At 41.4% G+C, this 16,288-nt stretch overlaps 1 protein-coding gene across 1 annotated transcript in view; it reads right to left on the bottom strand.

Moving 5' to 3' along the window:
* gria3b (glutamate receptor, ionotropic, AMPA 3b) overlaps positions 1 to 15,037 on the bottom strand; it is a 209,632-nt gene extending 194,595 nt beyond the window's left edge. Inside the window, exons 1-2 of the mRNA XM_036569368.1 lie at positions 14,436 to 15,037; positions 13,967 to 14,125 (exon numbers count right to left, since the gene is read on the bottom strand). Coding sequence (XP_036425261.1) covers positions 13,967 to 14,125; positions 14,436 to 14,514 — 238 coding nt within the window. The 5' untranslated portion in view covers positions 14,515 to 15,037. The remainder of the gene's footprint in view (positions 1 to 13,966; positions 14,126 to 14,435) is intronic.
* Positions 15,038 to 16,288: the final 1,251 nt, after the last annotated feature.

Here is a 16,288-nt window from a genome sequence, read left to right as displayed (position 1 = left end):
GTGTTGAGGTTGAGACTGAATTACTGCACTAGTTTTTAATCCTGATTTCTATTCATTATCACAAACACCAGTGTTGGGAGTAACGTGGTACAAAACAACACATTACAGTAACGGAACTACTTTTTCTCATAACTAAGTAGCACAAATTACACTGCAAATTCTTGTTATCACATTGCATCACTTACATCACTCACATGTCTAACTTCTTTCATGCAGGCCCTCTATTCCATTCCTCCAATGAAATGGAAATTCAGATATTTTTTATTAAATATATCCAATGAAATATTTCCCAAATAACTGAACCCAGACTCACAACATTTCACGTATAGAAAGAGCCAACAGCCAATAACATTTAACTAGGACACCTTTGGCTCTTGAGCTGCTAACGAGCAATAAGAGGTAAAAGGGGAGGGGGTAAGAACCCCCTGCTGTGAAACCAATTTACACATCTCAACAAAGATGGACGTGCCGAGATAAATCGGACAGCCCAACTGCAGATTTCTTTATATCAATCGTGTGTAAAAAATAGCATTTCAACACAACAAAAACACTTTTATAAATGTTGACTTGCCTTCTCATCTAAACAGATAGGTTTTATAAATTATACACATTCCCACTAAAATATATTCCATTAATGTTATTAAGGGGAACAATGCACAGTTCACTGAAGGGACCTCCTTCCAAAACAGATGGAAATTATATTTTATATCCACCGTGAAAAAAATAATTACACACGATGCGATTCGTAAATTTCCTCTATGTAGATTATCCATGTGTGTCCTTGTATGCAAATTGTGTGTGCATCCTGCGACAGCTGACTGCATGATTTTGTGAATGTGAGCAGCATCTAACCACACTGGGATGAAACTGATGATAAAGATCTCCATGCTGAAGCAGAGAAAGTCCAACCTCCCTAAACAATCCCTGAACAGAACCAACTGGACTTTCCTTTAGGAACAGCTCTGTAAACTCTACATTTGATCCTTACAGATTTTATTCCCTGCAATTTAGTCGTATCCAATTCCACCCACTAGTTCGGCTCCGCCAATCACACAATGCCACCAGCACTAGGAGGGCGAAGGCAGCACAGGCTTCCTTCAAGACTGTGAAGCGCCACTGCATCTTTTTAAACTGGCACTCACACAACATCACCGGACAGCCAAACGCACTCGGAGGAAAGCGTCAGCTAACAGACACCTGTACAGGCTAGAATCACGCTGAGTGATGGGGGGCCAACCCACCCACCCAGAGAGTGAGAATCACCAGGGATTGAACTCACAATCTCCTGATGATAGGTTCAACACTTAGACAGCTGCACCACTCTGGAGCCATTTTTAAAGATTTTATTGTGAGGCAGCTGTTGTTGAGCTCTTTCTAGTGGCTAGCTTCTAGGTTTTCAAACAGCATCAGCTTTATATTTTATCATTTTTGAATCATTGTTATCAAGCATAACTGCATAAATGCCGGGATAGCGATAGTCCTTTTAAATGTTTGCTGAGATCGGTTATTTCTTTTTAAATAAAACACTGAAAAGGACTACCAGGGTTTCTCTTGTACTTTCCAGCTGATACAAATGTGGGTTTTACAGAGAACCATGTAATAATTTTTCCCATGAAAAAATAAGTAAAATAATCCCCCTACAGTTTGAGAGATTATTTGTTATGTATTACCTTTTTTGAGTAACTATCTGGTACCTGACACTGATACTGTGTAATGCCTCCCTTCTGCCCTGTAGTCTCTGATACTTCCACTGACAACTGCCTTCCGAACTCCATTTCCCAGAATCCATTGGAAGATCACCTCACCTACAACCAATCACAGAACTCCTCTCCGTTCATCATCACCTGATTTCTGATTGGCTTCACCTGTTCAGTTGTGTATTCAAACTGTTTGTTTCAGGCCTGATTTTGTGAAGTATTGCCACAGTTTCACTGAGCGTACTGAGTGTTTCTTTCCGTCTGGTTGCCTGTGTTATGACCTGCTTTGTTACCTGAATTCTGCTTTTGGATTCGCCCTTTTTGGATTTATACTCTGTTCTTGTGCTGACCGTTTTTTGACCCTGACCACTCTTTTGATATCTTGTCTACTTGATTGTTTGTTGTTGGCCAGTTTAATAACCATGAGTTTGGTAGTCATTTATTAAGGCCTAATTTTTAACGTGAGTGTCTGACCAGTTCTGCTGCATTACATACTACTGCTCCCTTGTACTTAGCAAATAATGGAAAACCTCTTAAACAGGAGCCCATTTATAATAGGAACCACTGCAGCGATAAAACAATGCAAAGTGAATGTCTGATTCATAAATCTACATGTTTTAGGTTTAGCTAGGTCAAAGTAAATGCAACAACTGCATTGAGAAATCACTAATAATTCATGGATGCAAGTAGATTAAAAGGGAGAAATAGTCTGTTTTAAATGTTTATTCGTAGAATTCACAACTGCTCAATGGATTCTACAGCATGTGTGTTTGGAGTCAATGGATTTTATGCTTATGCTTTAAGCAAATATGTCTAAATGATTATCTGTAGTAATCTATGGTGCAAGTTTCAAAAACACTGTCAATTTTGGACTCTCAATACAAAAGTCAGGCTAATTTTATCTAGAAAAAAAGGTGAGCTGCGATGCACAAACTACCCAGATCCAGGGGGTAGTTCTTCTAGATATTATTGATAAAATAACAACTGAAAGACAAGAACTGCTTCGCTGAGTAAAGAAAGTGTAAGATAAAGAAAAACAGAAGCATTACCTGAACAGTAAATACTTTGTGAGCTACCTCACCTAGTCTGAAACAGCTCAACCATCATCTTCCACTTGGCTTGACATTTGCACCTTGTCTGGCTTTTGTAGCCTTTACCGGTATGACATATTTAAGTGTTGAAACTTATGCTGAACTTGTCAGCGATTTGAGTTTTCATGAGTCACTGCGACTGAGATCATTTCTAAAAACTTTCTCCATGCTTTTCAATACCTTTGCACTAGTTTTTTATAGCAGACTCACAAGGGATATTGTTATTGTTGTTGTATCAGGATGATAAATAGTGTTTTTTCTAGCTTGAGTTGGTCCTGTATAAAATGCAGGGGTTGCTGACTACAATACAGCATTGCTCAGGGTTTCTACTGCAGTAAACATCAGTGTGCAGAACAAGACACCATGAAAAAGAGGTTCAAGGGTTCTTTAGTAAAGGCAATGCTGTATACAGTGGTGCTTGAACGTTTGTGAACCCTTTAGAATTTCCTGTATTTCTGCATAAATATGACCAAAAACCTCATCAGATTCTCACACAAGTCCTAATAGTAGATTAAGAGAATACCAAACTAAACAAATGAGACAAAAATATTAGACTTGATCCAATGATCAGTATTGATCCAATATTACACACCTGTGAGTGGCAAAAGTGCCTGATGATCAACTCTTCTCCTCCTCCTCCTCAGAAGGTCCTCTGCAATCTCATTTGTGCCATGACTCACTTCCACAAACGTGTTGTGAAGATCAGACTGTGATAGATCCCTGTTCTTTAAATAAAACAGGGTGGTCACTCACCTGATTGCCATCACATTGATTGAAAACACCTGACTCTAATTTCACCTTCAGATTATCTGCTAATCCTAAAGGTTCACACAGTTTTGTTCTGTAATGTTGGAACATTTTCTCAATAAATAAATTACCAAGTCTAATATTTTTGTCTCATTTGTTTGATTTGGTTCTCTTTATCTACTATTAGGACTTGTGTGATAATCTGATGATGTTTGAGGTCAAATTCATGCAGATATATAGACAATTCTAAAGGGCTCACACACTTTCAAGCACCACTGGTTGTTTGTATGGTTAAATGGTTCTTCTCTATGATGGAAAACCTGCTGTATGTGATTCACTAAAAAACCTTTTTTCTGCAAAATTGTTCTGAATGTTCAGAACTGCATTTCCCTTCTGAGGGCTCGGAAGACATGCACCATTCGTCAGAATGATGTCAAAATTACAACGGAAGTGGACATATTCTATTTAGATTCTACAGAAAAGCTTTTCAGTGATATATGACACAAAGTGGTTGTGCCAAATCGGAGCTAAGCCTTCATTATATTTGCTATCTTTTGAAAAATACAGCTCTGTGTGAGTGGATGAGAATTGACAAACTGAAAGAAACACATTGTCCACCGAGTTTGGACCTATTTATGAATACAGCTTAATTTGCAAGCAAGCGATTTCTCAAGAAGGACAATTTGGCGCGTAGTCCGATCTATGAGGATGGATCTTTCTGCATTGAGTTTATTTTCTTATTGCAAGTTTACAGAGTTGTCCAGAGTTCATCTCAAGTGTCTCACTAGTTTCATCAAGTCTTTTTCACTCTCAAACAGAGGAAGGAACAGAACGGTGTGAAATGCCTGGCCATTGCTTGAATGAAGTGAATCCCATTTTCAAATTCATTCGCAAAATCATCTTATTATTCTCACTAATGTCACTGAAATCCACACCTGCACATCAATCAGTGTTTCAATCAGCGAGGTTTGTTCTTAAGACACTACAGGCAGAAATAACCATTTTATTCCAGTCAATCATTTTGCAGATTTTTGGATATGTCTTCTCTTAAATCACTAAATATTAAAATTGTGCTGCTATGCAAGGTTATACTAGATCCTACTCTACTGAATGCGAGTTTGCATGCAGGTATTTTTCAGTGTCCTGTATGCCTGACTGTTTTTATCCTGTTTGAATTCGTCTGTTAATCGGCTACACACTTAAAAAAGATGGTTCTTCAAGGGTTCTTTAGCAAAAGCAATAGTGTCATGAGTTGTATATGGAACCATTTCATGCTTAAATGGTTCTTTACATGGTGAAATGGTCCATCAGGTTGATAAAGAATGTATTTTATATGGTTCTATATAGAACCTTTTCTGAAAATGGCATAGTATAGCACCAAAAAGGGTTCTTCTGTTGTTACTATGTCAACGCTTTTTGCTGCTATATAGAACCATATTCAAAAACGTTCCATGTAGAGCCATTGCCTTTACTAGGAAACTCTGAAGAGCCATATTTTTAAGTGTGTAGCTTTTCCAAATGAGAGTGGGCACGTCTAATCAATCACTTTGGATGGGTGGAAAAATCAATTGTGTCAAATAAAGCTCATCAATTTTGTCATTGTCTGCAGCTATTTTAAGTAATTGCAAGTTTGAACACGCTTGCAATTCATTTGTGGACATCACTCTTAGAAAAAGGGTCCTATATAGAACCAAAAAGGGTTTCTAGAATACCTGCATTTATGAAATTTATGAAAAATACATGTCCGTTCTTAGACCTGTTCTGAAGGACATGACAGAAGGATTTGCTAATATATCCCTCATAACTGGATTTATGGTGCATTTATTGCACAAAATGGCCTGAAAAATGTTATGTAATAACAGCCCATAGTGGTTTCTTGATTAAACAATAAAACAATGAGAACCCAATAATCTGTTCTGTAAAAAAGTGTGTCTTCTCAAAAAAACGGCCACATTGCATGTTATTTGATTTTCTAAATGAAATCAATATAACTCATCCACCACAGAGAACACACTGCACAATTTAATGTACAATAACTGTTTATTTGTGTAATTAACATTTAAAAAAAAAAAGGCACATTTTATATTTTATGTCTTTTTTTCCAAGATGTTAAATTTAGCAAAAAATCATGCATCAAAATATGCAGATGTGTTCACTGTAGAGGTTATGCACTTATTTTCACTTCATCAACAAAATGTGTAATTTGAACGCTGGCATTCCTACTGTGCATACCACTGTGTGTCGCATCATTTGCATATCAAAATCTGATTATATGGAACTTCAAACACAGAAAACATGTAAGAATATTGTAATCAGCTGGTAAAGAGTCACAGTGATTTATTTTGTTTATAGTTTCCACTGTAGTTTCTTGCTTTAAGTGTAAAGTGTACTATTTGTATGATGTGCAGTACTGTGTAAAGGTTTAAGGCACCAGAGAATACTTTATACTTACATACTTATAAATACAAACAATACTAATACAATGGGAAAAGATTTTATGTGTTCATTTAACCATTTCCAGGGCCAGTATTATGCCCAGTATTATTTGTAGTTATCATTCAGTGCCTTGCTTGACTAACCAATACATCATTAAATTTAGGTGTGCTGCTGATTTGAAGGAATCATTACAATCCCTGGTTATGTTTTTACTGCATTAATGTCTGTTTGCATTCATTCTAATGCAATACAGTGCTTTTACAAGCATGAACATACATACTGCCCAGATAAATGGCTTTTCAACAGTTTGCATAGGTGCCTTTAGTGCAGAAATGTCTGTATAGAAATGTCACCTCAGGAATCTGTAATGTTTATCCATGTATAAGTAACAGAGATAGGAATGTTTACTACATGTTTGCATTGTAGCCACAGCAAATTTGTTCCAAGCGTTCCACTGCAAGTAGAAAACGTCATAATGTTTATCATAATTTCTCCGAACCTAACTGTCTACCTAGCTAACTGTCTTTAGCTAGAGAGTTTACAGATGACCATCAAAGTTTTACATTTTGTAATGTTTCATACACAGGAGGTACAACAATACTTCTCGGCTTCGTTATGGCAAGCAGAGAATACAGTGAAGCCTTCCTCATGTGCTTCCATACTTATCAACAACTGCAAATATCCCCCCGACGAGGTGATGGAATATTTATCAGGGCGTTAATTCACATAGGATTAACCAGGGTTTATTCCTTCAGTTCATTTTATAGCCATAATCTTCACAGATGCATACTATAATAACTTAAACAGATTCAAACAGGACTAAAATCGTAGAGATATTCTGGTAATAATTACATCATCTCCCCATGTAAAACTGCTCCAAACAGCGCTGCAGACAGCATGGTTTGTACAAGTGGCTCAAAAAAAAAAGAAAAACAGAAATCAAACCCCTGATATGGGTAAAGGAATCAGATTGAACAAGACCACAATTCACCCCAGCCCCAGCCCTGAATACCACAGGCTAACGGAGAAGTGAGGCCATGGCATTTTCAAAACAAACTTCAGATTGGTTTAAGATTGCCTGGCCAGGGATGAAAAATGATGTGTGGCAGACTTAGCCGCAGCGTGGAAGCCTGAACAAAGGCAAAGTGTTGCCGAAGTTCAGGCTCTCAAAGCACCATTTCGAGGCTGAGTCTCAGTGATACAGGACTTGGCAGAGAACAAATGAGGGGATTATAATCACTCTAGCAAAGCAAGGACATGTGACAGGGCGAAAAACAGCAAAAAAAACAGAAAAGGCAAAGCTTCCTGATGAGAATGAGAACATTTCAGTGTTTACAATGGCAACAGATGTTGCCAGTTAAGCCCAGTGTGTTAAAATGTGAAAACGTTCCGTATGCAAAGTTTTATTAAATATTAAGACACTCCTCTCTCCTGGATAACTAAGGGCGTAATCCTGGAAGACTCTCAGGGATTTCGTAACTCATTACGGTGAGGAATGTTTGCCTCTGAAACACACTTCTGCTGCAAATTAATCTAAACAAAACATGCACAAATGTGTTGCTTTGGCTTTGGGATAACACCATATTGCGCATATTAGCCTCACAGCTTGAATCACAGTTGATATCTTATGTTGGTATAGTGCCTTAACTGAGGCCACAGGAAGTATGTGTGCTCCACTCTATGGCAAAAAAGCTGCCTCCGTCAATAGGCTTTAGCAGCGAAACGCTTTTTAATCTGCTGTTTATTTTATTGCTTTCTGCTGAGCTGACTGAACCTCGCGCAGTCTAAGGGGCGTTTCGCAAGACATGACCATGAGCCAGACAGTTTTGACAGTTCCGCCCTAAGAATACGAACGTTCTTCCATTTACCCGACTCGCTGGCTTGGCCTTATATTCTCTGGCAGTTTTTTGATTTGAGCGTGTTTTTGCTCGGACAATGTTTTCAGAAAAAAGAGAGAGAGAGAAAGAGAGAGAGAGAGAACGAGAGAGCGAGCAGAGCGCAAGATCAGCCAGAACTGTTTTTTGTCTGCCTGGCCGAAGTGACTGCCGCATTAGGCATGTGCCCCTCTCCCTGTCAGATTGGGTTGGATGTCACAGCATGCCATTTAGTGGAATCGCTCATTCAAAGCAGCATCCGCTGTGCAGAAAGTCTGTGGTCCAAGAAATTACCATCAAACGCTTCGGCCATTTGCGACAAATATAAAAGCTAATGTACAAACATTTAGGCTAATAATGCTTGTTATCTCATCTGTCCTGTAAAACGGCACAGGTTTGATGGCAATGCAGGAGCTGAACGATATGGGACGAAATAACAAGCTGAAGAGAGAAGAGTACGATCACATGCAGCTTCTGAACATGTTGTTACTGTAATTTCTTGATCTTACAAGGGAAACTTGTCATTTTGCTGCCCATCTATGCCCAGCCTGGGAGCAGCACAGCAACAAGGCCAACAGAGCAATTAGGTGCCTTGACCAAGGACAAAACCAGAAACACTCAGTCAGTCTTGGGATTTGAAGCTGCAACCTTCCAATTGCTGGCTCACCTCTCCTACTGCTAGGCCTCCTGCCACCCCGGCCTTCAGAGCAACATCCAATTTGGGTGCCCCACACCTCACTCACCCCAGTAATAACCTTAGGTATGTAAGAACAGAGCAGAGTTTTGATGGCAAAAAAATGAGCTATTAACACGCTGCTAGCATATTTTCCTAGTTTGACCCTTCCAACCATCCATAGGCTGAAGCGCAGCTGCTCATGCACTGTTGCTGTGACTCCATGACTGCAGCCCTTTTACTCAAATACAGCTTATAAATCAGTTCCATTGATGGCTATTTTGATAAAAGCTATTTGCAGATGCTGCAATACTATGAATTTGTTTATCACCGAAGTACATCTAGAATTTACAGGCAAAACACAGCACAGCAATATCAGTAATATCAGTAACATTAGCATCGGAGGGCACTTTCAGAAGACTACACCAGACAGTGCAAGTCAAAGTCAAGTCAACTCAAGTCTTTTTTTACAACAGGTGCTGTCACAAAGCAGCTTTACAGAAAAATCCGGGTCCGAGCCCCCATGAGCGTCACCAATGGCGACAGTGGCAAGGAATACCTCCCTTAGAGCAAGAGGAAGAAAGCTTGAGAGGAACCAAGACTCAAAAGGGGAACCCATCCTCCTCTGGTCGACACCGGATAGCAAATAACAACAGAGAATGAGATTCAATCATTAGTATAACAAGTTGATAGACTATGGATAAAACCTGCAAACTATTAAAAGCATAATAAATAGTAATAAAACCTATTACTCATATGGCTGTTTTAATCAAAAAATCTTTCTTTTGGGGCAAATAAGATCAAATTCGACAAATGTGATTGATAGTGATTAACGACACTAAATAATCGCAATTATTTAAACTGTTTGGCAGCCCTAGAAAAAATACTCACAAGAAACTCACTAAACTTTTTTGACAAATTATACTGAATACATTTTAAGAAGTACTTACTCAGGGGTCCCATGGTTTGGGGACCCTTAGCAACTGCTTATATACTATGAAACAGCCCTGATCACAAGCAATCGTGTCCCATGCTTAACTAAACAACAAAGTGGCCCTGTATCTGACCCTGATGCTGTAGCAGAAATACTATTGTGTTTCGAGTACAGGAGCCAATTTCTCTGACAATCATAAAACATCACTCACGGAAACCTACCACGTCCCTTAAGCCCGGCTTGCTTCTGTTTGCTCATTTGTCCGAGTGTATTGAATTTACGGAGCAGGGATGCTCTCTGGGAGGATATTTGATCATTTAAGCACTCATAACTTTGGCAGCGAGACCCAACGAGAGCGATACGACCCCAAACAGGATGGTGACAAGGAAGGGACAAACAATTTGATGTTAGAAGGTCTCGTTTCTTATTTCCTGCTGTGTAAATGTGGGCCATTCAGAGCCGCTGTTAATGAAGGCTTCCAGATAGACACGTGACCTGTCTAGAGCACAGCGAGGAACATCATCTCCTTTAAATAGATTCACCTTACAAGACTTGGGCTCTCTTGTGCCAAAAAAAAAAGAGAGAGAAACGAATATGCGCAAGTGATATCATGCCATGTTAGCTCTGCTGATACAAGTCTGTAGCAAGGCAGCATTGTGGTCAGAGAAAGCACTCTGTGGAAGCTAGTATTAGCTTTCTCTTTACTGCATACATTTAAAGCTTTCCATCTTTTCTTGTGTACAAGTATACAAAGGTCCGTCTTCCAGCAGACCTCGGCAAGAAGGCATAGGGCCATTACCACACAGGACCTGTGATGAATGACCCTTAATAAAAGTGCAGAGAAAAATGGAATGCCATCAATATCCATTTTATATGTTCAAAGCTTGGCTCGGTTTCAAAAAACAGAAGAGGAACTTTGGAGGAGCCATAAGGCTGCATTGATGCGCTGCTTGAGTATCTTCAAACAGCGCTTCCGTAAAGACGAGGGCTCAGTTCTTTTGGCACGGTTTCACACTGAATTCCCCCGACAGCATCTTGTATTCGTTTGTGAACTGATCTCCAATTTGCAACGAAACGGTGCCACCTGGATAAGTGCAATGTGAAGCTGCGAAGCTTTTGTAAGGACTCTGACAAGCCCAGCTTGAACCATCATTTATACACGTTCAGTTTGACAATGTTCCCAAGATGTTCCCTAACAAGTCTCAGACGCTACATTGTACCGATCAGGTCTGTGACAGAAAACGACAGTCCCTGTTCGAGAGTAATGAAGAACACACTTCGCACCTTGGAAGCCACTTGTAACACAAGAAATCGCAGCTTCTCAGGGGACCTGCTTGGGATCTGAAGACACAGCAAAGACGATATTTACATTTTTCATGTACCACAGTTTGTACCTTTTCTTTTCTGAGTCTAGCTGGCGAGTTATTCAATAGGTGTGCAACACAACATTGTGCACACTGTAACACTACATTCGGGACCACATTATGTAACATTTTCCTCAATTTTGAGATAAATGCTTATGGTTTCAAAACAAATCACTCACTTTCCTGCCCATATGATCCACATATGTCCTGCAAAAACAGCCTGTTTTGCATGAATTGATTTTGTGATACAATGAAAACCAACATATTGACACATATCCACCCATTCAGCTCACAGCAGTTTAGCCCTGCCCATTAACACTGAAGGTATAAGAGTGTTTCAGCCTGGGCTGCTTTTTGACTGCACAGCCAATGAGAACAGGGAACATCTACATGTATTTACATATAGACACAGTAACAAATCAGCCTGTTTAATTCTAAGGTATTAATACAGGTTGAAAATGGTCTTGAAATAGATTTTGACTGTTTACACAAACCCACATAAATCCCAAATGTCATATGTGCACATTATGAACCAAATAAATACAAGAAGAATGTAGGATATGGCCATGTTAATGACACTGGATATGGGTACAGTTCACAACATCTTTGTAACAACACTGGTGCACTTCAGTCACTGACCAGTCCAGATGATCTGGACATGAAGTGGAATCAGTCAAAGATAGGGAAGAGACTCCAAACAGAAGTCATTTACTTTTAATGCATCCAGTGAGGTGAGATTTATTGCTGGTTCTTTTGCCAGACATGGAGAGCTCTACTAATCAGACCATGCCGAATCCACCATTGGACAAATCATAACAACAAAGGGTAAGACTTCTCATGGACACAAGACCAGAGCTATCAAAGAACAGTTAGCAGTCAAAACATTTAGGGTAGGATGTTCTAAATACCCAACTTCATAGAGTACGACAGTCTACAGTATCCGCTGTCTTACTGTCCAGCCTGACCAGAATGCAGAGACAAATTTCTGTGTCTAATGTTCTTCACGATCTACACTGTTCGTAGACAGTCAAGGTCTTTACCTGCTCATTCAAGGTCTTCAACTCTTCTAGGAAGGCAGTAGGTGTTGGAACATTGCTGTGAGGATTTTTGGACATGCAGTGTCATAAATAGTGCTTGCTAACACGATCCTACATTCAAGACTGCTGTTCTCTCCAAATCATGCATATTTTTTTTTTCTAAATAACTGTTAACACAGCTAAAATGTACTTCTCCAACAGCTGGTTTGGCTCTGTGAACTAGCTCAATGAGAGAGCTGCCTTTCAAGACGTCACTTAAACACTGTACCAAAGTGATTCAGTTAAATATTAAGCGAAAGATGGGGGATACAGTTTTGACGGCGGCACATCTGTTGATATGCATATCAAAGGCAAGCCATGAATGCTGTTGACAACTTCCAGTACTATCGCGGCGTAAGACGCCAATTCGGAAAAACGACAGATTCCACCATCATCAAAGGGCTGCCAAAGTGCCTCATATGTTGAAGGCAGTTTTGAAACATGTTCTTGATGGAGCTGCAAAAAGGCAAGACAGTGAGAGAGCAAAAAAATGGGGCATGCGCTCCCATAGGAGCACATGGATCTTGCAAACAGTCTGCCCTTAGATTTAATTAGATTGTAAGATTCCAGCCTCCTTTCCTCGCCGTGATCCTGTGCTTTTCAGCCCATGCAAAATTGCAGGCCATTGGCTATTCTTTATTTGCTCGTTTGGCTATTGTATGCGCTCTTATAGGGAATAAAAAGCTCATTAAGAGGTGACCGCTGCTCAGCGTGACGTGGAGCTCCTCAGCTTTTGCCTCGACCCCACCCCCCAAACCTCAGCCTTCGCACATCATTGACTGATGTGGGCTGAGAAGGTATGGATTTTTTTTTTTTTCATTGACTGTCAGTGCAGAGAGGCAAAATGAGATCTGTTTGTTAATGAGCACCCACTGCAGAGCTGGGGGTGGGATTCCCACAGATTCATAGGCAAGTTTTGCGAAAGGGCGTAAAGAAGGCCATCAGATGCTTATTAAGAAAACAAGCATTTCAGAGCTCATGGGAGATCATCCTAACTGATCCCCACTAGCTTAAGTCAACGCTACCCCATATTACCAACTCCTATAATATACCATGCCTGAGAGTGGACAAGGTGATGGTCACATATCAAAATATCATTTAGTATCCAAATTGGCACCGACACCACTGGGCTATATACAGAATGTGGTTACCATGGTGAAAGAGAACAATAACTAGATCTGGCATTAGAGGCTTTTTCAAAAGTACATTAGAAAAAAATGAACATTATCTCCTACACACACAGTCCTTGAAAACCTTCGCTTGCATAATCAGACATGCGATCTTTTCAACAACTATCAGGAACCTCGGCAGAGCTCGGGTTATACCGCGTTGCCAAGGGAACTTGTTTTGAATTCAAAGAGATTTTGAGTCAGAAATACCAACACTGTAACCACAAAGCACTTCCACAGGCGGCTATTCATCCTCTTATTGCGAAACACTTTCGCTTGCAAATCAGAGTGGACAACCATGGGAGCTGGAAAGCGTCGCTATAAAAGGGATATCATCGCCATCACATCAGAGTCAGAAGGGAATAATAAAAAGTACATCTTGGCATGAAAACTTAAGAGCAGGCTGCATGTGTGTGGGAAGAATCTCAGATATCACACCTTTAAACGCACTGATAAGTACAAGGGGTTGGGATGGGTGGGCTCTGGGGGGTAAGCAGGACTTTCTAGCTTTTGAATACATAAGGCAGCTCCAATAAATACGGCGTTGAAACCTTTTGTGAGGTGAGAATATTTAGTTTAGTTAGAGTAAGCTGTGCATTACTCATCTAAAAAGCAGAAATTGGATTGCTTCTACGAGGCTTATGGGATTACACACTGGAGTTGTCATCCTTGCGAAATACCCAGGTACTCTGTGTTGGGGGGGGGTGAATTAAGCTGGAATGTCTGAAATGAGTAATTGATAAGGCCATTACAGCTGGAGAGGAACAACATTTGAAAAATGAGCAAATTTCCAGCAGGGCTGAAGGGGGACGGTGCACTGACACGACACAAAATCACTCCAGCCTGTTGTAAGACACGTTAATGCACAGCAGCATCTCCTGCACAACCGTGGGGGGAGTACTTACAAGCATGGGTGACTGAGAAGCTGTTGGACGACTCGAGGTTATCTACGTTGTAATTCAGATGGAAGGGCTTCTCGGTCATGTTTTGGTTGGTGTTGTAGAGCTGCACGGCGAACCTGAAGGCGCTGTGCTCCTGCACCGTCGACCGCATGAAGAGCCCACCTTGGAGGAGGACAGGAGAGGGAGATGAAACATCTCAGCAATGTAACACACTGTATCTAGGTTGCTGCAACCAATGGCACTTTGCAATGACAAGTCCAAGCCTTGCTGATTTGATTAGAACTTTGCACCGGCAAGTTGGTGCCAATCCTCCTTATTCCAAAGCCCAGTAAAGACCCCACCGAGTCCTTACAGAAACAGACTGACGGTCTAATCACAGCAAGAGTTGAAACGTGGGAACGACTAAGAAACGAGCCCGTGAAAGCAGGCGAAGCTTAGCAATCGATAACGATAACGAAACAAAAAGACTTACCTATGTTAATCTGGTTGGGGAAGCCTGCGAGGGATCTGCCAAAGAGCCACATTAGAAACAGAACCGCGCTTTGTGCCATTTTCGTCCAACCTTTCAAAAAAAAATCAGCCCCTAAACGACGAACCGGTGGAGGAAAATCATAAACGCAGTCTTGGGCGCTAAAAAACAGCCCAAATCCTCCAGATCACCGCGCTGCGCTCACAGTGCACCAGTCGGGCTCATTGAGCTGCGAGTCGAGCTGCAGGACAGGAGCGAAAAAAAAATGTTCAGCAACTGAGAAAGAAAAAGGGAGCGACTTATCCCAAAGATGGTGGTTATTGGCGAGAGCGGCGAACACGGCTCCTCCAATTGGACCAGCAGCGCGATATTGATCAAACTTGAACTGACGTTGAATAGAGAGGAGGAAGAAGAGGAGGAAGGAGAAGAAGGAGCAGAAGGAGAGCTTCTCTACGCGTCTGACTCCAGCAGAGCCCCTCTGCAAGGCGCGGGGAGCCCACTGCGTCGTCTGCCAGCGCTCAGATCGATAGCCGCGCTGATGATTATGGCTAAATAAGCAAAGGAATCGCCGAAGAAGTTCATTGGGCGAGGGGAGCACGTGCAATCTCTCTGATTAAAGCCCCGTGCGCCTGTGCTCGTGCAGATAGATAGCCCAAAGTGCGGGACGCGGTGCCTCAGCCAGCTGACGGGGAATGAGCCCCCCCCGACCCCGTCGGATGTGGAGAAGTGAGGCTGCAGTAACGTGAAGCCCCTTTTATTGACCACCATCGATCGCTTTGTTCGGAATCGTTAAGCCCCCCCAGCACAGCACCATATTGGCTGGCTATTGGACAAACAGTACGGCAGGGAGGGGTGGCGGTGGTGGTGGAAGTGGTGGAGGTGGTGGTGGTGGTGGTGGGGTTTATCTTGGTAATAAAATAACAATCATGGTAACAGCAGCGGGGACTGTGTTATTAAAGGCAGACTGGACTGGCTCGCCTTTTCAGACAGTGCCCACAGAGGCGTAGGCTATTGTCCTGACCCGAGATAGCCTCCCCGCACTATAAATATCTGTTTTTATTCACGATTTGAGGAGCGATGGGCTCCACGTTGACGTGCGGACGAGGAGCGCTGTCCATGGTGCTGAAATAACAGTTGCGTTGGTTGGACGGTTTGATTTGAGCTCTCTCGAGCAAAACTTCACCAAACCCTTTTATTTAGTTTTTTATTTTTTCCTTCTTCCAGACAGCAGTTTCGAGTCTCTTTCCTTCCTGTTTTCTTTATTTATTCGAACAGCCACCTATAGGCGATCCACTGTGCACTGCAGGCGAACGGTAGAACAATTCAGGGATTACAGCTCCCGTTTATCACGCTCCGCAAAGCTCTCCCTAAAATTGAGTTTTTAATTGCATTGCAAATGGGGGAAGACTTCAGCTATTGATACTGTAATGGGCTCGTGCCCCTCAGCGCAGCTGTGCGGAGAGAAACTTCATCGCAACTTCTTCTCAACTGCGGTTCAAAGATCAGTGGCAAATGTGCTCGCGGTAATGAGTTACAAAGACAGATATGCCATTTGAATCTGGTCCTCACTGCCCCGCCTGTGGCTCGCGCTCACCGAGCCTCACAGTAAGACTGTCAATTAAGGATCAGCTTCCTTTGTAGTACGTGCTGGCTAAGAGTGTGCATTTGAATGTGAGGGCAGTTCAGTAATCTTACTGTGAACATTTTTATATAGAGTTGGATTGGAAGCCATGCACTGCAAAACCTGATGAGTTAAGTCAGCTCAAATGATTCGAGGAAACTGATTACCTCAAATGGTTTAAGTTCAGTAACTCAGCTACACCGATCAGGCATAACATTATGACCACCTCCTTGTT

Source organism: Colossoma macropomum, unplaced genomic scaffold (assembly GCF_904425465.1).
Source record: "Colossoma macropomum unplaced genomic scaffold, Colossoma_macropomum, whole genome shotgun sequence".
In the NCBI taxonomy this organism is placed as follows: domain Eukaryota; kingdom Metazoa; phylum Chordata; class Actinopteri; order Characiformes; family Serrasalmidae; genus Colossoma; species Colossoma macropomum.
Note: the sequence above shows the minus strand (reverse complement) of the source record. Positions and strands in the feature narration are given on the sequence as shown.